The following is a 21,799-nucleotide window of genomic DNA, read 5'->3' on the forward strand; positions in this document are numbered from 1 at the left end:
AAATACTAAAGAGTGATCATCAACTATCTGCCCCCATCATAGCCTGGTGTCATTTAATCTACTTAACAAATATTTATGGTCTGATACAGCTCACTACATTTGGTATTCATAAATAATAATACAAAACATACACAGTATTTTGTTTTTAGAGTGCATTTGTTTTAAAATATCTCACATTTATAGCTGCATTGTATCATAAATATTTCTAATCAAGAAAAAATTTCAGCATCAACCATTCATGCTGCCGCCTGGTCCTCCCTTCCCCTGAACATTCTTTATATTCACTTTCTTGGATAATTTCAATAGTGAAACCTCTATTTAATGGACCATACAGAGATGAAAGTTTGTCATATCGAGGGTTCATTAGATGTGAAACTCCCATCTAACGGATAATATAGGAAGAGAGGTCTGTTATATGGAGGTTTCACTGTATCTTTCAATGACCGGTCAGTGCCCTCACTACTGTAATCGTAAAAAATGAAAACAGAACTACGCTGCTATATCTCTACTGGTCAGACAGTGATTATCTCTGCATAGGGTAGATTGCAAGCAAAGCATCAACCTGTTGGCCCTGGACATATATTTAGTAAGGGTGGACATACAACTGATAGGGCTGGACATATACTGAGTAGGGGCTGGACATTGTATCTGATAAAGCTGGGTATATGATGAGGTCAAACAAGGTAACACACCATTAGAGACATAAATAAATGACGTGAATTTACTCGCATCAGTAACAGGCTTTACGTCACCCCCATCTCCCCAACACTTACCCCTTGTGCCTTCTGAACCTTTTCGTGCATGCTGCGAATAACAGCTTCCATCTTCTCTAACATCTCCATCCTTGGTCTATAAAAAATATGCAACAAAACTATAGTAATCCATGCAGATACTACGAGCAACTAAAATAATATTTCCTTCAAGAAACAATCCAATCAATGACTGGGGAGGTGTTTTAAAATATTACATTAAATAACTCATGTGTTGATGAAGCTTTTGATAACTTTAAATAGAGTTAAATCTTCAGAATTCCCAAGGATCATTATCTCAACTAGTGCCTCTTACTGCCTAATCTTCTGAAGCCATCACATAAAAAGTCATAGGTTTACTATTGATCATAAATATCAATTGGGAGAAAGTGAGGATCTGCATTTAAATCTCATTTTCTTAACACCTGTGAAGTTAAGAGCCAAAAAACATTGCATTAAAATTTTATTTTTCTGAATGGAGTACAGTATCTAACTCAGATTATTCTACAACATTACATTACACTACACGATATAGTTTGTATTTGCAAAGCTCCATCTAATTCGTCCCCAAAACCTAGAAAGGCCTGAGCACCTATCATCCCCAAACTGCAGAGTGATTAAACTTACGCTCTAGGTAATGGCTTTGTTAAAAACCCATGAAGTCCATGTAACCGATCAAGTTGGCCTGGGCTCGTGCCGATCTGTTGAGAACGCACCTCTAGTTTTGAAATCATGCGCTCCACAAAAGGAACATATGAGCGCAGATGATTAAGTTTCTCTTGCACTTCTGAAAAGAAAGAAAAAACAATATCTAATGATAATTTCTTTGGTCCAAAAATTTAATAGAAACTTTTGAACAGATATGGATAATCATTAGACATGACAACAATTCCCAATGTAATAGATTACTGTATATTACTAACCACAGACTGTTCTAGAAAATGTATAATACTGTGCATTGTTTCAAACAGCTTGGTAATCGTGCACACAAAAATTAATACTATGACAACACTTTATATGTCCATCCCATAGTATCTTCTCATATGTACAATCATCTACACTTACAGTATACCTGCTACAGTGGCTGGTGCATTTGTGAGATGTGGCAACTCTGTGTTTGTTTAACTGTATTAAACCTACTGGAATGACCCTAAGGAACCCAATAGTAGCCAGACTAAGGATGCTTGATAAGCATTCCACAACATTGCCACATCTCACAAAATGCGCCAGCCCCTGTACCAGGTATAAGTGCAGCCGACTGCCCATGCATGGATGAAGTTCAACTCACAAAGAAACCACGCAACTAATTAATTCTGTCATCCAAGAACATTCTCATCTGGGAGATGTGACCAGTTCTAGTAATGTTTGCCATGTACGTAGTTCTTATTTTCCTCAGCACAAAAACTACCTTCCCTCAAACTGTAACAGTAGATTGGCAATTCTCTTTTGGAACTAGACTGATATTATTTTGAAAATAATAACACACAGGAATCAAGAACCATGAAAAAAAAAATCTATAAACCAGGAAATGTTAAAACTTCTGGTTCATCATAAATGAAAAATTACATATCAAAATGATAAAACTTTAACAAATCTTTGAATTGACATTTACAAATAATTTCAAGTAAATTTAGCGATTATTGTATAAGAAAAGAAATACCGTATAGGCATTCTCAAAATATATGTGGCCATGGAGCTTCACTACACACTGCCCCTTGAATTCCCTAAAAGGTGTTATACGGGACTTGACTAGAGGCCTAGTAGCCCCCGTAAGCCCCAGCCTAAGTTACTCCACATAATTTTTTTTGTATTTTTGGTCTACTGAAAGCAAACTTCAGAACCTTCCTGTAACCCTAAGCAAGAATCAGTCACAAGAGAGTAAATTTCTTTTATTTAATGTGCCACATATTACATGAGAGTAAATGAGGAGAAATTGTACAATACGGCAATTGGCTGAGTGACTGTGGTGGCAGAAATGAGTACGGTACTTGTCCCCAGTGAGTTTGAGGAGTAAGTTATATGGTGACTGTAGGCAAATGATGACACAATAAAAGTTTATTAATAGACTAAAAACATATTGATGGTAAAAAAAAAAAATTTGCATACATTTTCTTGGACAAATTCAGAAAGGGCCTGAAAAGTTTGTAAATTGAATCATGGGGCAAAATCCATTTTCTCCTAACTCCAGATTTTCAAAAACTGTACCTTCTTGAAATGAATTATAAAAGGGTTCCATTCCTGAAAACCTTTCGTGATATGATTTTTTTTAATAAACCAGATCACAATTTCCCATACACTCCCATTGTAAAAGCAGATAAATTCCTACAAATTTAATGAACATTTTTGTATACATGATGATTATAAGTGAAATACATGCAGTGCAGCACACGAAAGTTACTGAAAATCTGCACCCCTGGTTGAGGTGCAGTGAGGCCCAGCCGAGACATATGGCTGTAATTTGGTAGTGATGCTCCAATAGTAGGTAAGCATTACATTTCATGAAGTTTGACTTTCACAGGATAAAATTTTTATAATGTTTTATCTGATATAGAAGTACTAAACTTATCCATTAAATATTTTCTTCTTTCCACTCATATCAAATCAAACTCTGGAAACCAAATACATCAACAGTCCCACAGTCGAAATACCATGAGTCGGCATTTTGCCACTACTTCACATAACAATCCTGTGAGCTGTAATAACTAAAACACCACCTGTGTTGTATCCTATTTCATCCTCTTAATACAGTACAGTACTGTTATGTACCAATCCTTGTCTTTATAAGCTAACAATTGCTCAATATGGGAAGTCCTGTAACATCTGTGTCAGCACTTCAACATTTTCCGAGACCGAAAATTTTACGAAAAAGTGGGGAAAGGGATAAACGTAACCTCAGATTTTTCATATGTATGTAAATCAAACTGCAGGAGAAAATATCTACTTTTGTAACTCAAAATTTTAAAATTTTCGTAAACCAGATCTTTGTAAATCAGGGAATGCCTGTGTGTGTGTGTGTGTGTGTGCACATGGTGGGGAGGGGGGCACTTGTATTGATCACGAGCCAGCAACTCATGTGGTCCACTCAGCAGGGCAGTTAAGTGGTAAGATATGCTACATGATAACTACTGAGCACTTCATTAGCTGAATCATTTAGGGTCCCTTTCAATTCAGTACAATTACAACATCCTGTGTATTGTGCAGAAAAAATAATTATCTGTTTTATCTAATAATGTACAGTACAGTGCAGTACTACATGTATCATGTTAATCTATTTGGACAAGCATAAGTACCCGAGTGAGTGAGTGAGTGAGTGAGTGAGTGTGTGTGTGTGTGTGTGTGTGTGTGAAGAATATTGAGTATTTGAGAGAGAGAGAGACTGAAAGAATGTGTGAGAAAGAGAGAGCGAGCGAGTGTGAGTGTCTGTACAAAAATCCTGGAGGAGAATGGCCTTGAGGAATCCGACAGGCATGACACTGTATAACCTACAACACAAGAGTCCCTGACAAAGCATTTCCCCCACATGGTCTTTCCACCCGTCTGATCAGTCCAGTAAGCTGAACTATTATTTTCAGATACAGTACAGTATTTCTAATTTATCTTTTGGGACAAAATAACTCAATTGAATGTGATGTTGATCCAGTTCAAAATTCAAGTACTGTACTTTCAAAAACTTTGCTAAATTAATAAAAGCTCTCCTGTAGATATTCCAATTCAACAAATTCACAAGTACCCTGCACTGTACTAAACTGTATGAAAATTACTTTAAATCTCAAACCCATGCAATACATGCCAATGTAATATACTATACTTGTTTAGGATCTAAAACTGCTTCCAATCTTCCCTTAGACAGTACAGTGGTCCCTCGGTTAACGAACACAATTTGTTCCAGAGGGTCGTTCGTTAACCGAAACCATTGTTTCAATGGGATTTTCGGTAATTGGTTCCAGCTCACCGAAAATTACATACAAAGTAAAAAAAAAAAATGCAGTAAAGTACACTTACTTTGAGGTGTGTATGTAGAAGGCTCCTGGTTGATGATGATGATGATGGGAATTAGAAGTGGGGGTGGAGGAGAAGGGAGAAGAGAAGGAAGTGGAAGAGAAATCACCCCATGCTTGATCCTGTCATTTCACCCATAAAATTTTAAGTTCACTCGGTGTAATTCAAGATTATTTTCTTTAAATCAACACTGCACTGCACTATATATTGTCAATATGTTAAATAAATTTCAGAATGACCAATAATTGTACTGTAAAAACGTTAAAATACTCTGTGTTCAAGAGACCCACAAGCAAGATGTTTCCTCCACTGAACAGAGATACAAACTGAGGCCTTGGTGGGTGAGTGAAGTGGCTGTTGGGCACACCAAAAATGAGTTCCCTGTACTGCAATTTTGTTAAATAAGTGTTAAAATGACTAAAAATGTTAATATAAAACTTGGAAAATTATTGAATAGTACAACCTTCTTGATATTTACTCCAATTTTAACCTATGTAAGCCCTAGAACCGATTTCTGTATTGGCGGACTAATCTTCCAGCTGGTGAGCAAGCCAAAACATGTCAAAACATTTTCGTAAGAATTTCATTTACCGAAATGAAGATTCTTATGGAAGGCAATTCGTTAACCGAAATTTCCTCAACCGAGGTGTTCGTTAACCGAGGGACCACTGTAATGTCAATGCCACTTAACAATGAAGTCTTCTTATTCCTTCGTTTCTTAACTCAACTCATATCGTACCCGGTAATCAAAATTTTAATCTTTAACAAATGTCAGTACATAAACATATATACAGGTACAGTAAACGACAAATATTAAAATCTCTCAGATTTACTTAACCAGGGTAATCTGTGATTAACAAGTCCACCTTTACAGTTAAGGCTGACATAACCTTCTCATGGCCAGTCCTTAGTCCTTTTAATTTCTGCTTTTCTAGCTGGTTACAGCATGTAGTTCCTTATATTAATGATCTTTGTGACAAACAACTCTACGTAAATGACTTGACACTGCCCATCTCGCACAACAAAATTCTTGACGACAGACAACACTCATCCTCATCTCTACAGGAAGACCTCTCATGCATGGCTGAGTGGGATGCATCTAACCTGGCTTCCTTCATTGCTACTAAAAAACAAAATGCATTATACTGTATTTAGTTATTGGTATGATATCACAGATTTCAACCCAACTCCTAACCTCTTCACAATGGGATGCCACTTTTAATATTTTATTTGGTTAACACCATACAATTTTATTCAGCACAGCAAGACACAAGTGGTTAACATCACTATCATCCCATCATCACACTGCATTGAGATTTTAGGCGTCACCCTTCGCGTAACAAATTCTGCTTGAAATTTAACTAAAACTGCTCAATGAAGCTTGGAATAAAAATTCACAGCCTGGCCCTAGTTTACTGATGAACAACCATTTGTGTCATGTGTGCTTCCAGATGAAATACTGCTGTCATCTGTGGATCGGGTGTGGTATAGGGGCACTACGCCTCCCTCATTTGGTCCAGAAAAACACAATCGGCTCACTTAACAATAATGTGCTTCCTGGAAACCTCTAGTATTACACCTCTGCAGTGAAAACTCTTTGCCTTCCCTATTCTATGGATATATGTAATTCCAAAATCAGTGTTCTGACAAGGTACACTCACCACTCTCTCTCAATTAGCCCCCAAAAGTATCTGGGAGGGCTCATGACTTTTCCGTTGAAATTCCATTCAGCAGAACCCCTGCCTATCAAAACTCATTTACATTCAGAACTAACATTCTGTAGAACTCCTTCACAAAGTTTTTCCTATCATATAACCTTAAACAGATCAAATTATTCAGCTTGACAACAATGCTTGTCTGTTCTCTCATGGAGTGTTCTACTTCTCTGAAAAAAAACTCAAATAGTGCAATAAAGTAGTTCCAACAGTAATTGCATGGCTAACAATAACAAAGTTCTCAAACGTAACTGTCCACCAAACCGAGTCAAATGTGTATTAAGTTTACCAAGAATGAGTGGCTGTGTAGTAAAAGCAATAAGAACTTTTAAGTTCCATTTAGCACCAAAAGCACAATAGTGTGAAAACAAAGTACTTGTGCTGTATAATGTAACAAACATAATGATGTTACATACCAAAACAAAGCAAGTCACTCTACCTACCTGAGAGAAAAACTTAAGTCAGAAAAACTAATTCATCTGAATATTAGACCATACAAGTTTTAATGTACAGTATCTTGACAAATTCTCACATACAAATCTCTACTACATTCCTGATAACTATTAATATGAAATTGAGTTTGTCTTAAGGGTAAATTATAATTATTGTCACTTCAGTGATTCCTTTACTTTATACAGTCCATTCACAATTTCAATAAAACTTCCACCAATTTCCTTCAAATTGGAAATAAATATACATCAACCTCTGCAATGTGCATCATTATTTTGAGTGACTTTAGCACCTAATGGCCTTTTGGTTACTCATATTCAATTGTTGTCATAAATCTTTCCACAAATCTAATAATTAAAGCAAGTTTTTTCTAGGTTTTGTTCAAAAACAGCAGTAAGACAGGCATTGGTAACAGCAAAATATCTTTTACCTTTCACACACTCGCACAAAACCATCCCGCAAATGAATATGATCAATTAAGTATTATAAATATTATACCAATGGAAAAAAGGCCTGCCCTCTCCAGCCAAGATTCACATTTGACCCTTAAATCGGCTATATTATTTGTGTTGATGAGATGGAAGTCATTTCTTATCCCCATAGCCAACAAACTCCTCAGCTTCCACACCTTCATATGAGGAAAATGACTGGCAGAGGAAGTAATAATTACCCTAAGTATGTGTGTGTGTGTGTAATACAGGAGCCATGGCCAAGGATTGGTAAAGAATGGAAATGCTACTGGTAGTCCTAGAAAACTTAGAGAAATGTTGAAGGCATCAGACAATGTTGGGGTACCGATGGTGACCAAATTGATTAATGCAATTAGGATAGACTGTATTGTTCCAGCTGACTGGTTGAGGCTGAAGAGCAGAACTTTGAATACTGTACTTACAAGGGAAAAGGTGATGCACTTGAAAGTGGGAACTATAGGAGTCTGAAGCTGTTAGATAAGGTTATGAAAGTTGTGTCAAGTGATTGAGAAGTTTTTAAGAGAAAGTGGACATCATTGAAATGGAGGTTGGGTTCATGTCAGGCAGAGGGACTACAGAGGCATTACCTATTTATGGAGAGGCAACTACAGGAGAATGATCAAAGAAAGGAAAGCTGTACCATGTAGACTTACAGGAGGCATATGACAGAGTACCATGTAAGGTAACACAGTGGGCAATGAGAAAGTTAGGGGTAAAAGAGTGTCTTGTCTGATGGTTATGGCACTATATGAGGGCTCAATAACTGCTGAGAGCAAATAGAGGAATGTGAAGTGAATGTAGGGGTCCACCATGGGACTTTTTTAAGTCCCCTTGTGTCTATCAAGGTGCTGGATGCACTATTGTGAGATTTTAGGACTGGTCTGCCCTAGAAACTGCTGTAAGCCGATAACTTAGTGCTGATAGTAGAGAAGAAATTTAAGATACAGAAAGATGGAATGGTATCAAAGTATGCAAAAAAAAATGTGGTGAAAATAAAAGTGCTGATGAGTGGCAGGGGGTGACCTGTGATGGAAAATGGAAATGGTTATGTGCTGTCTGTAAGAAAGGAAATGGCAGAAACTATACTGTGAATAGAAGTGGAGGAGGGGCAAACAAGAGGTGATGTGGTGTAAATGTCAGACTGCAAAATGTTGCTGACCCCGAGTCCACTACATGAACAGGTAATGACATGGCCTTAGAAAGGCTGGGGAAACTCAACATTAGGGATACATCCCTGGACTGTACCAATGAGCTTTGCTACCTAGGCAACTACGATATGCTATGTATGTATGTGGTGACCTGTGGTGTAATGGTAAGCATGTTCACCTAGCAAGCGAGTGGACCCGGGTTCAATCCCCAGGCAGGGTGAAACTATGGGCAAGTTTCTTTACGCCATTTGCCCGTCTACCCAGCAGTAATTGGGGACCTGGATGTTCATCGATTTGCGGATCGTGTTCCGGGGTAATGGGTAGCCAGTGCAGTTGGCGAGTTGTCCGGTCTTTTCGGACTATTCCTTGACACTGGGTCACTCAGATCGTTAACTCTGGGTTTGGTTGTTGTGTTGGCGACAGTTTCTACACCTTAAAACAAATTCACGCCTAGGTGGCCCTTGGGCCGGCCATCCTCATTACACCAGGGGCAACCACCTGTATGTATGTATGTATGTATAGAAATAGTGGAAGAGTATTTGCAATTATGTGTGTAAGTGTAAGATAGTTTTTGAGTTTACAGAAGTACTAGATATGTTTATGTGGAAAAAGTTTGTCTGAAGGAGTATACGTGTGTGTGTGTATTTATAACATATCTTCATACAGTAACATACATTACTTGGTTAAGTGTAAATCACATAGTACCTGGGCAATTAACGATGCGTGTGCAAATTTGTATGCATATGAATGTGTGTGTGTGTGTGTGTGGAAATATGAGTTTAAGAGTACTGCATGTGCACATGTGTCTACACAGTATGTCCTAAACAGAAAAATACATTATTTAATCATCTCAATGGTTTCACTGGTAGCAAGTTAGTGTTTGTCAATTAATCACAAAATAATTGTCAAGCTGTGCTACGCTTCAACTGATATTTTTTGCAGCTCCTCATTAAAATCTCAATCATATTCAACATTTTCATCATCAAAATACATTTGCATAAAATATCAACAGAAAGCATCATCATACACAAAATTTTTATGAGCTTGCAAAAATAACACAAAGTGCAAATAAAATCACTGTTGTTGTGACCATCAAGTCCTTCGGCAGGTACAGTAAATCAAACTCTACTGCCAAGAACCGCTTACCAAACTCCCATCTTCCTGTTGCCTCTAAAGGGTGAACCCGGAGATTAATGAAGAAGCACAACTTGGACAGTCTTATTAGTTGTCATACACGACAACGGCTTAACTTTCTGAAACATTTGAAATACTTATAAGCAAAACTCACTACAGTACTGGATTGATGACCTTTTGATATTATACTGCTGCTACATATTTGAAAACATTATCATGGCCCATTCAGGAAGAGGAAAACAAGTTATAATAAAAAGCAATGAATAAATATGCAAGAAAGATCTTGTAATTTGACTTTCTAGTGGAGCCTAAAGCCATGTAGCTCTTGTAACAGACAACTGTTTACTGTGGGGTAACATGTTTCAGGCAGACCCAACCCCATGATACCATCCTGGGTTGAACTATCAATCCATTTTAGGTGTACAAATCACTCTTCTTCCCAATCACACCATTCACCTCAAATGACAGGACTTTGATATATGAGTTGCCCCCTGTATGCTGGGAGGTCTCATTAAAGCTATGTCTGAAATTCACTACACATTACACTTAGGACACTGCCAGGCACCTTAGATTCCATCTGACTTGTTGGAGACCCAAGGAAAGAAGACTTGCATAATAATAACAGAAAGATAACATCCTTTATGTCATTTCCCACAATTTCTGGGGTAAAAACACCCAATTTAGCCAGTAGCACTTGCATGACAAGCATCCAGCTGAGTACAGCACAGTACTGTACACACTACAACAAGAAGCACCTCAATACCCTAACTGGGAAAGGAATTGGTCTCACATCTCCAAAGTTATAGTTCTTCTGACCTTCCACCCTGACTCCACATATGTTTAAACCAATAAATAAATAAATACTTTGTTATTTTCAAAGTTAAAACCAAAATACTGAATACTATACACGTACTAGTATTTGTTGATAATTACATGTAAATTTTAGTACAAAAACATATTTCCATTAATACCAAACATCTTTTATGAAATTAAACAAAAACATGGAAATAAAATCTATTCCAAATGGAATAATGTACAGGATTGTGCTCAAGAATCCAAACTGTTAACAACTCGGGTTTGAGGATAGCCGCTCCACACCATGGTCTAATATGCACAAGGTATAGTATAATGGTAGAGTATAACAGATGATAAGAGTAACAATGCACACTATTACTGTACAGTACTTATAAAACTAATTTAACAATAAATGATGACCAGTATTAATCTTATCCTGATTTACACAATGGGTGGAACAGTTTCAAAGAATAAACATGAAATTTTACCCTTGTTCACCACTTGGGAGTCTTACGTCACAGTTACTTTGCTTCCTGATGTTAATACAAAATTAAAGTAGAAATGAGCAGAAACTAACACTCAAAAAAATACAAATTGCTCTCAAGATTAAGATATTTAATATGAAATAAAGAAAGTGAAGAGCAGTTCATTCGAAACCTCAAGATACACCATACAGTACAGTACAGTAAAGTGAAATATCAATAACTTACTAAAAACAAAATTAACAAAAGTTTGAATAGTAAGGTATACACTTATACAGTCAAAAATTATATGCTCAGATGTAACTAGCAATACTACATACACATTTATAAGATTCTCACTAAACATATTTACACTGAAATAAAACATTTTTGTCCATATCAACTTAAATAAAATTTGGGTTTTTAAACTTTGGGCAAGCCAGATACAGTAGTTAAGAAATTGTGTACTGTACGTCAGTCAGCCACCACTGTACAAAAATTCTTAACTGTAGTATGATCAAGGTCCAGTCTGTGACAACTCTAGGACTGTTTAAAATGTGTGTGTGTGTGTGTGTGTGTGTGTGTAATAACACCCCCCCCCCAATAAAAAAATTAGGTTAATTCATAACAAGGGTAGTCCATAAGAGAAGTATGGATTCAAACAACATTCCTTTATTATAAGGTTATTTTGTCCTCATGCATAGAAAAAAATAAAATGTAACTTAAGATTATCACTTCAGTACTCACCACACATGTAAAGGGGGTGATAATGAACAGTTGTGGGGCTGTGTGTGTTGCCAACTGCTCCTTCAAAATCCCCATTAATTTTTTTTCTCTAGGATCTCTCATTAGTTTACAATGGTGACTCACACATGCTTATGCTTACTGTATTTCATTTCATTTTCAGAATTATGGGAAAGGTACTGTATTTAAAACACCACTATGTATGGTACACTACTATGCTGTTTAGCACATAAAACAAATTCTACTGGGGAGATCTGGAGTCTAAATAGTACCCAGATGATTCAGCCAATGGGATAATTAGAAGCCCATCCCATAAGCTCCCTCACCTACTCAACTGATTCTCCTTCCTTCCTCCTACACACCAATGCTTATCACCACTGTCTTGGTCACAGTTAGTAAATGTGTCCATTTGAACTTTCAAGACATTTTTTCCACCAAACTCACAAATTCGGCTTCAGGTCTGAATTTGCGGAGCTGTCCAGTTTGAGACAAATCGAGATGCAGGGAATCTCTCTTTGCAAGCACACATACACACACGTTGTACAGTATACAAATACAAAATGTATTCTTAAAGCAAAGTCTGCAGTCTAACCAGCTAAAAATTTACAAGGAAAAATCACGTGTCAGTAGAACAAGTTTAGTTTGGGTGAATTACTTTATTCCAGTTATTAAGTACGGTACACTACATACCCTGTGGATAGTCCATATTTGATGATTTAATGCCATATACTTCTTTTCTGAAAAAAATAGACAAATTCAATCAGGATTACAGAAAGTAAAAAAAAAATGAAAGGAAAAGAAAAAAGTAAACGTGTCAGAACTAATGTACTGTATTGTATAAATATAATGAAAATAGCAAAACTAAATTTATAATAATATCTTCAATTCAGAGGCTCTCAATCCTTTCTTCACTTCATCCCCAAATAACAGAACTATGGCTGAAGACACCCATCACAGTATACTGTACTGGTACTCCCCAACCCTTGGCCCAGAAAAGTTTAAACTAATGCAAACCTACTCATTACAATTACTATCTACAATTACTGCTATAGGCACCACAAGGTTTGATCAGATACTTATTAGAATCCATAGGAGATTAATTCAAGTTTAATGAAGTTCACTATTTTCATATTTGATTCCAATTTAACCAATCATGATGAACCATGTAAGATTAATGACCCCATTATTTGAGAACCACTATCTACATCAGAGAAAGAGAGAGAACATAATGAATAAAAGAGGACATGACCATATAATAAGCAAGTAACAGTAAGGAGAAACATACACAAAAGATCAAAGCAGTCTCATGATTACTCAAATCTTCAGGGTGTACTGTACAGTACTCCTGAAGATGTTAATGATCACAAAAATACATGTACGTATCTTTTTGTATTGTTTTCTTAGTGGTTATCAGTGTCATATACATGTACACTCTATTCCTACCTGTCCCAGATCTTTTTTCAGTGTGAAGTGGAATCAAAATGTTGCCCTCTAAAGGCATGAGGTCTAAGTCAGCTTTGTCAACAACCTGTCATGTACAGTACATACACCGCACCAACTATGGTTTCATCATCTTGTTTTCAGAGTCCGGCTCCTAATTTGGAATTCTTTCCAAGCTACCAAGTGTACCAGTAAATCCAAGAGGGGAGTAAAGTTGTCTGAGAAACCTGGCTCCATTTCTAGTTTCAAACTTTCCACCAGTTGCCTCCTGTTAACAAGAATCAGTTAGAAAGAGGGAGGTTGCAATACAGTACTGTACCAACAATCAAAGGACATGCACTACATAGAGGAGTTTCCAAACGTGCAATACTGTACTGTATTCCTGGCTGGAGCACCAGTCAACATCATGTTCACTTTCAACCTGATTAATCCCATCTAGTACCATTTCTTACATGATTACAAATTCCCTCTCCTCCCCTAACATTTCATTTTAACTTTCTTAAGTTATTGATATGGTGGTTGATTCTGATGCTATGTAAAATATGAGATTGCTACAACTGCAGTATCTGGCCCTATTGCTAAGGACCATCCACTTGCTGATGCTCTAACCTGCACTCACAAGTGTGGTTAGATGAAATAATGTATGAAGATAAAATGTCTGTCTTACTCGAATGATAATACCTAGTTCTGCAGCGAACTCCATTCACTCGATCACTCAAGATGTCACCTTCATGTCTGAGGACTAGTAACCATGGCACTCCACTTTCTTTACCAACCCTTCTCAGTGGACCCAACTTTTAACTTTAATCATGCCTTCACCAGTTTTTACCCATTAATATCTTTACTTTTATTCCCAACTACAAATTGCTCATATTTCACTGACTGTATACTGTATTGTATTCTCAGAAGAAAGTATAAGAGAAACTGGTATAACAATCAATGACAAATGTTCACAGTAGAGTACAGTACAATGGAAGAAGCACTCCCAGCCACAGTCCACCCTTTTGACGTAGCTATTAAGTTTCCAGGCTTACACCAAAAGCAACTTGGAAACTATATACTTGTACTGTCAATTATATTGAATGAACACTAGATATACAGTATAGGATCTGTACACTCAAATTATGAATACCTGCACTGTACAATACATTCTATTGTTTTCTGCATGAAAAAAGGCTAGCTTCAAGAAAATGCGATAAAGTCTGCTATCACTCCCAGAGCCACGGTTTGAATTAAGCAAGTGGTGTTGAGCAGCATACTCATGATTTGAATAATATGGTACAAGTAATTTTGATGTTCAGGGTGACCCAGAACATTATCAAAGAGAAGTATGGTCTTGAAACTGAGGTTAGACTAATGACAGTAGCACCAAACCTCCAGACAATAACAGCCGAGAAATAATTCTTCAAAAATTAATGCTGTTATTCAAGCGTTTTTATTGACTCGCCAGAGGAAAGGCATGGTGGATAAAACCCTTGAAAGCCCGGGGACTCCAAGAATAGCACACAAACAAGGGTTTGCATTTTGTTGGTGTCACTGAGGTGCAAGATGTGCAAGACATTATCCAAGGTGCATTTTATAAGTCTGGGAAAGATGAAACGTACAATATGAAAACACGTACTTGCAAACCTTAGCTTGTATATAAGAAAAATGGTGGTATGAGGTACACCAGATGCTGTACAGTACATCCAAATCTGGTTCATGTGAGGCTGGCAACCTGAATATGACTTTATGTATCTCATTTCACCACTCCAACCAATCTTAACACTGTTATTCATTTATTTTTTTATCAGTTTAATGTATCATAGGCATTATCCTGTAACACCTAATTTTGAAGGCCTTTAAGATTTTAATAATTCCATTAATGCCAATTTTTTTAAGGAAATCTGCAATACCATCAAGTTTCTTTAAATCTTTAACTTGAAGTTCTCAAGCAAAACTTTCTAGTTCCTCTTCCTTTTCTAAGTACAATTGGATATTCAGATAACCCGCTGTCAATTTGTTATTGTTTTTCTATTCAAAATGATGCTTAACAAAGCTTTGCAAGCATGGCTTATTAAACTGACTGTCCAAAGCCGAGTGCACTCTTAAGACGTGGGTTTTCAGGTACATAATAACAAATACTGATATCTTTTCACCACCAGAAGGTCACCTCTGCAGTAAACTGAGTTACATACTTTGGAGAAACAATTAATCCCACTCCTGCCCATTTTTAAACAGTATAGAAATTCTACTGGAAGCAGACCAATCCCACTGCCAATTTTTTTTCATTAATTATCCCTAAATTATCACCAAATCAGGTCATAACACTTTGCTCAACACGTGTAAGAAGAGCTTGAAGAAACATAGGCTCTCTGAAATTAAGATGGCAGCAATAGACGGTACTACTTAATAAGCAAGTAGATAAGGTTGACTTTTAGATATCCTGCTTCTAGAAATATAGAGGGTAACCTTTGCTTCCAGTCCACCCTTAAAGAAATGAGAGCTCCACAAGGAGGGTAACTTTTCAGTTTAAGGATACAGTAGTCTTACTGTCCTTCACCAACAAAATTATGGTTTGCACATAAAAAAGGAGCTGCCAGATGGAGGTGGTGTTAAGAATACACTATACAGTATTGTACTGTCCACAAATTCCTATTGTTTCAACATTGTTACTGAAATATTTGTCCAAGCATATCGATAAAATCCAACCAATAGCTTAATAGTCCTGCAGTGATTGGAAGGATTAACAACCACTTTGTAGTAAAGTACACTGTACTGATTTATTACTATGGAAAGCTTGGCTAAATATAGGCCCTGTAACCTATTTTTTTTTGAGGTAGGCCTCCTGAAACTCCAGCTTGACTCAGTCTAGTCCTTGTTCTAATGACACTACCTGTACAGTATTGTTTACAATACTGTATGTTAAAGCATTTAATCAAGTCAAACAGGTCTTCTTGCAATTATTAGATCTCTATTCTTGATAAATATCTACAATTACAGTACTCCAATGGCTTATTTTTCAAAGGATTTTTACATGTTTGTTTGTTTGTTTGTTTTAATGCAAAGAATGTAAGTCCAGTTAGGAGTAAGAAAAACACAACTGTGAGTTAATTTAGGAAATGACAAGTAGGGTGTGCCTTTGGTAAACAAAAACAATCATCAGTGAATTTGGAGTGATTTTAGCAGTACTGAACCACTGAGCAATATATACAGTACCAAAAATTGGCAGTGATCATTGATTCACACTTCCTATATCAGACACAATTCAGTTTTTTCCTTCTTGAATCCACAAAACACTGAAGTCATGCAGGCCATTTCCAAAGTGAATTCATAGTCCAGTACAGTACAGCAGTTTTCCCATTGCTCCCCCACAATTTTTACAATCAATTAAAACAAATCTTCATGAAATTTTAAAAGAACACAAGGCAATATAAAGTCATAAGTCTTTTACACTTTCTTCCCCTTGTAACAAAATAAATGTCACTCCAAGAATATACTTCCAATCATTTAGTGGTGCCAACACCCTACACATGCAGAAATGTTCCTTTTCAGTAAGGTATGGATCATGAACCACCTCGATACATTAAAAAGATTTAAATGAATTAAACACCAAATACCTACAGCATTTACTTATTTAGACAGAACCTTTTGCCTTTGAATTTAATACTGTATGCACTTCATAATGAGTGGTGATAATGGCACCACCATTCTCTTGCCACAACAGCTATCATACATCAGTACAATAGATGACTACCATAAAACCAGCCAGTTCCAAACACATATATACAAGATGGTACTTTTTATTAGCCTTATAATATACCATTTGAGAGCCAAGATCAATTCCACATCAATGTCAGTTCCTCTAACAATTTATACATATAGTTTACACACTCAGTCATGGCTTGGCTTTGCACACATAATCTTTAACTGTCAATAAGTGTACATATCTTTTGCAAGACATTCTGGGTTACAAATAACCACTTATCTTACTTCTCAAAACTTTTCAAGAATTTCTTGTAAAAAACGAAATTCAGTAAAATAAAAACAAAATTACTGTAGTGGTCCTTGTGCTGTATGTACAATACATTCAAGGTGACATCAGTTTTTTCTCTCACTCGAAAAGAAATAGTTATGAAAATGCATCATTTACATCTTCAAAGTTCACTTGAAAAATTTACTAGCCAACAGTGAAGATGGTTGTTAGGCAGCAAGCAAGCACCATGGCATCAGTGTGAAGGCATCTTAAGATGATTAACCTGCATTCAAACTGGGCTAAAATCATCCTTCTCATTGGTATCATGCTGCAAGTCAACAGCCTTAATTGCAGAAATGGGATGGTATGTCATGTTGATAAGCTATGCTTCATAGCATACTTGTCAGGCTTCTACTTTGTTCACCATCTTGAATAAATTAGGAAATAGCATAACCATACATGTGCTAAATCTCAAAGGATCAATTGACATTCTGGCTACTGTAATGTAATTATGGTTTATATAATGCGTCATGTCCGTCATGCACCATCCGCAATGGATCAAATTTCACCAAACCGTCGTCAGCTTCAATCCAATACAAACAGCAGAATATGGTGATTCAAAACACTCTTTCCACTCATCCATATAACTTACAACTGTTCCAGACTTCATGAACGGTATTCCTGTACACACTTAATCAATGACATGTAGTATACTTCAACACATTGTGCACAAAACATCAACCACCGTCCTGAGGGAGCCTGTGTTTGGGGTAGAGTCCAATATGGCCTCCCTCGCCGCCAAACCGAAGACATAGAGAGAAAAAACCTTTCCTATACAGCAATCGTGGCACCTTCAATATATGTTACTCGTTCTATAGTTCTCACGACACACCTATAATATCTGGGACCACACACCGTACTATATCAATATCACCAAAGGTAACAAAAGATCACAATACTCACAATATGTATGAGGAGGTGAGAGTGGTTTCTGTGTCATGCTGCGTGGTGTGGTTGAGCCGTCGGCCGCCAGAGTGAGCCGCCGACACCCTCCCGACGGGCCGCCATTTGCTCACCCGAAGTAAACAAACCATCAGCTGACCCGACCTCTCCCACCCCAGTCAGTCCACATTATTAACGTTCTCCAGTAAACCAATAGCGGTATAGTTCCACGTAAGAACAGTATAATATGACTAGAATGATATGTCGTATTTCTAAAGGTCAGAAAAGGAGTTAAAAGAAAAAAGTGACCTCAGTTGTGATTGTGAAGGATTAGATTCCACAAGATTTTTACACCCCGCCCACCTGGATTGTGTCATCATTTGTGGCCTGTGACTAACTCTTCTGTGAGAAATTTGAAAGATGTCATGACAGCGTGCATTACCGAAAATGGTACGACTTAGTATGTAAGTCAAGACAATCGACAGTACCCAGATTATCGGATTAGGTTGGGATATCATTTGCCCTGCACCCGTATATGTGAATGTTTTCATTGACAATCAAATTTCATACATGATTGGAGTATTAAGATCATGACTGTATTACCATAGTATTTTTTTGTTAGTGTCAATGTTGAATGGAAAGAAATACGCATTTTATTGTTACTTTCGTTTAAGGGCTAAGTTATGTACCAAAATATCCCAGTAAAACAAGTTGTACAGTGGTGTCAGATCAATGGGAAACAACGAAATCAAGTAAACATCATATGTAACTGCCTCGAAGCTTGTCAATACAAGATACATGTAGAATTTCTCCCAGCTTAATATTCTTATTGTTTATTATGCAGGCAGCAGCTTGACGTAGATAACTTACAGCTGATCAGTGAAGACGAACTGCTACCATGACTTTGTGAATGATGTAGTCTTTTCATATTATTATAGTTTTAGGAGTAATAAGTAAAGAATATATATATATATATATATATATATATATATATATATATATATATATATATATATATACAAAACTATAACAATCTGCAATAGTAGTACACAATTAGATGCTTCGTGAATATTATTATTTAATATGTGTAGAATCCATAACAGAATGTTATTTTCGGTTTCACGTGAGATAAACTTTGTATATTTGGGTTGTTTCACAGCAGCTTGACATAAATTACATGTCTACACATGTACATCTTAAAATTAGTTTACTTGTATGAAGGCATATTGTAGGCCAGTTCAAGATGTAGTTTAGAATATGCTAAAGTAATTGTGTTATTAAAAGCCTTCTCCTAAAACTGACACATTCTTTCCTAATAATAAGCGAGTCAGGGGTTTGATTTTTTTTTCAAATATACCAGCATAATATTTTTACCAGCACATTAACCTGAAGGATTGATTGACTGTTGTCGGTAATTACATCCCTGGCGATGCAACAACTTAGGTCTCATGTCACCGAATTAACCAGAAGGACAAGGTTTTCTTTACGCTGAGCCTGAAGGACAACATTGGCTTGATGAGCCTAAAGGACAATTTTCTTAAATAACCCGTAAGATAGGGATTTCCTTAAAACTTACGACCATTATTTTCTGAACAAAAACAAAAAAATACGGTACAATGTTTCCCTAACTGTAAGAGTAAGGCTTCCAGAACACTGTATTAAGTGAAAAAATGTCTTAACAGGTGAATATGAACCATCGGGTTTTCTCGTTTAACCATGGAGAGTATTGTCTTAAAACACCCGAAGGTTTATTTTAACAATAAACCTTAAAGACGAGGACTCCTTGACAAAAATATCTGAAAGACAGGATTTTGTAGGTATGATGATTATTTATGGACAACGAAACACAATTAAAACTATCTGGTTATTCAGCGTGATTTGTTAAGATTTACAGGGACACCCTTGAATACTTAAAGTTCAAGAAAATCTTATTAACCTGTAATCTTAAAATCGTAATATATGTATTTATTTTAATATTTATGATTATTTGGTACATAATTATCAATTACTGATGACAATAGTTTATTTTGGTTTCGTCTGTCAGCTTGGCACGCGTGGTGATGATAATACCGTCGAGTACAGTACCTCACCATAGACGAAAAACAGGAGAGTACCAGTGTTCTTTAGTGTATTTATATTAATTTTGTTGCTGTGTAAAGACACGGGATTCAAAGTGGCACGTACAAGTTACAATAAGTTAATTTTAGGAAGTGGAATGTCTACGGACTCGTGTTTCTTAATGGTACACCTGCAGGCCAAGTACACACTCGGGTGCAGTTGACAACAGCTTGTCTCCTGCCCTACGAGTCACTGGCTGATAAAGAGTATCAAATAAAACAGTTGAGGAAGTACTCGTATAGTGTAGTACCAACAACAGTGTCTTTTTATGAATCCCCCCCCCCTCCCCCCAAAAAATAGCGTAAGTTATATCCATTTTCATCTTCAATCATGTCCGCATTGATGTCGACTTATTGAAACTCTTGGGTTCCTCGCGAGTTTCCTATTTCTAAATTCACCCTGCCCTCTTCCATCAACGACGGAACACATCTGTTCTTATCTCCCCTGAACCTAGCAATCACACCTCGAGTCCAACCATTATTTGCTCTGGCTCAAGCTTTGGGTGTACGCATCGGTACCTGACTTTCTAACAACACCCGCATGTTTCATACAACTGTTTTGAAACTTTAAGTCAACCTTTTACCTTTTGTACTTTTTAATTTTGTAATGCTTCTTTTAATTCGTGTATGCTTCCCGACTTTAATTTTGCCTCATCTGCAAAAGGGGGCTCTCATAAGCCCTTATTTTTCTCCCTAACTAATAAAGCTGAAGAGCACTTCTTTAGCTTTCAACGGCTGAAGAGTAGTCCAAGGTTTATGTGGTCCTATTTTGCATTTCTTTACACAGTATCATAATCTCTAATGCCTCTCTTTGTATACGTGTAAGGGATATGAAGAATACAGGATTACAAAACCATGATGTACTGTAATACTGTAGTTTATTTACAGGTGATGGTGATAAATTACTATTGTGTAATGACAAAATATAATTACTTTCACACCAGTTTCTGTACGGTATACACTCAACAAATGATCGTCGGCAACAAGTTTAATTCAGCAGCATATGACCTATAAGCTGTTGCGTCGCCAGGGATGTAATTACCACAACCAATCAATTAATCAATTGTCGGCAACAGTTGTTTTATTCGCAAAATACCAAGTTACGGTCTACGTGGGAGGTGTACATTAAGGGTCGATGGTCACGCACTGAAGGATGGTCAGAGAAGAAGAGGAGGAAGAACACAAAGCTTGAGACCGTTTATGGAGCGAGAATTCCTCTGTCGTGGAGTGTGTTTCTCATCCATGCAGACGAGCTTGGCCAGAGTGCGTGACGTGAGGAAAGAATGATCATTAGTGAGTGAAAGTCTGACCACAACGCCTACACGGTGACGACCGGTTGTACAGTAATGGTAACATGAATAAATTTTGTTAATGTACTTTATTTTCATTCGAGGTAATATTTTAGTAAATAAAGCTATTAAAAGCGTTTTTAATCAAGCGATTATTTTGGTTATTCGTAAAATATTGTCGAGGGTGGAGGCCACAAAACACGATACAAGATTATAAAATATACAGATCATTGTATTTAAACAGTTTTGAAAGTTAAGTACAAAAGGTTAAAAGTAAATTCTTAATAATCCAGATAACAAAATACTGAAGTTATAATATTGCAGATTCGCAGTATATTGATTCAACTGTCTTGGCGCATCGTGTGTGCATGGTGGTGACCCGGCTTGCCAG

The 21,799-nt window shown here is 36.8% G+C and overlaps 1 protein-coding gene across 6 annotated transcripts in view; it reads right to left on the minus strand.

Annotated features, from left to right (window-relative positions):
- LOC121854154 overlaps positions 1-21,799 on the minus strand; it is a 102,666-nt gene that overhangs the window by 49,120 nt on the left and 31,747 nt on the right. For 4 of the 6 annotated variants that reach the window (XM_042348581.1, XM_042348580.1, XM_042348584.1 and 1 more), the window contains exons 1-4: positions 18,024-18,154; positions 12,356-12,402; positions 1,377-1,536; positions 774-849 (exon numbers count right to left, since the gene is read on the minus strand). In XM_042348581.1, the coding sequence (XP_042204515.1) occupies positions 774-849; positions 1,377-1,536; positions 12,356-12,402; positions 18,024-18,154 (414 nt within the window). Of the gene's footprint in view, positions 1-773; positions 850-1,376; positions 1,537-12,355; positions 12,403-18,023; positions 18,155-21,799 lie in introns of those variants that run through there. The other 2 variants (XM_042348583.1, XM_042348582.1) reach the window with 2 other exon arrangements.

Source organism: Homarus americanus, unplaced genomic scaffold (genome assembly GCF_018991925.1).
Source record: "Homarus americanus isolate GMGI-L3 unplaced genomic scaffold, GMGI_Hamer_2.0 scaffold13581, whole genome shotgun sequence".
Lineage (NCBI taxonomy): Eukaryota > Metazoa > Arthropoda > Malacostraca > Decapoda > Nephropidae > Homarus > Homarus americanus.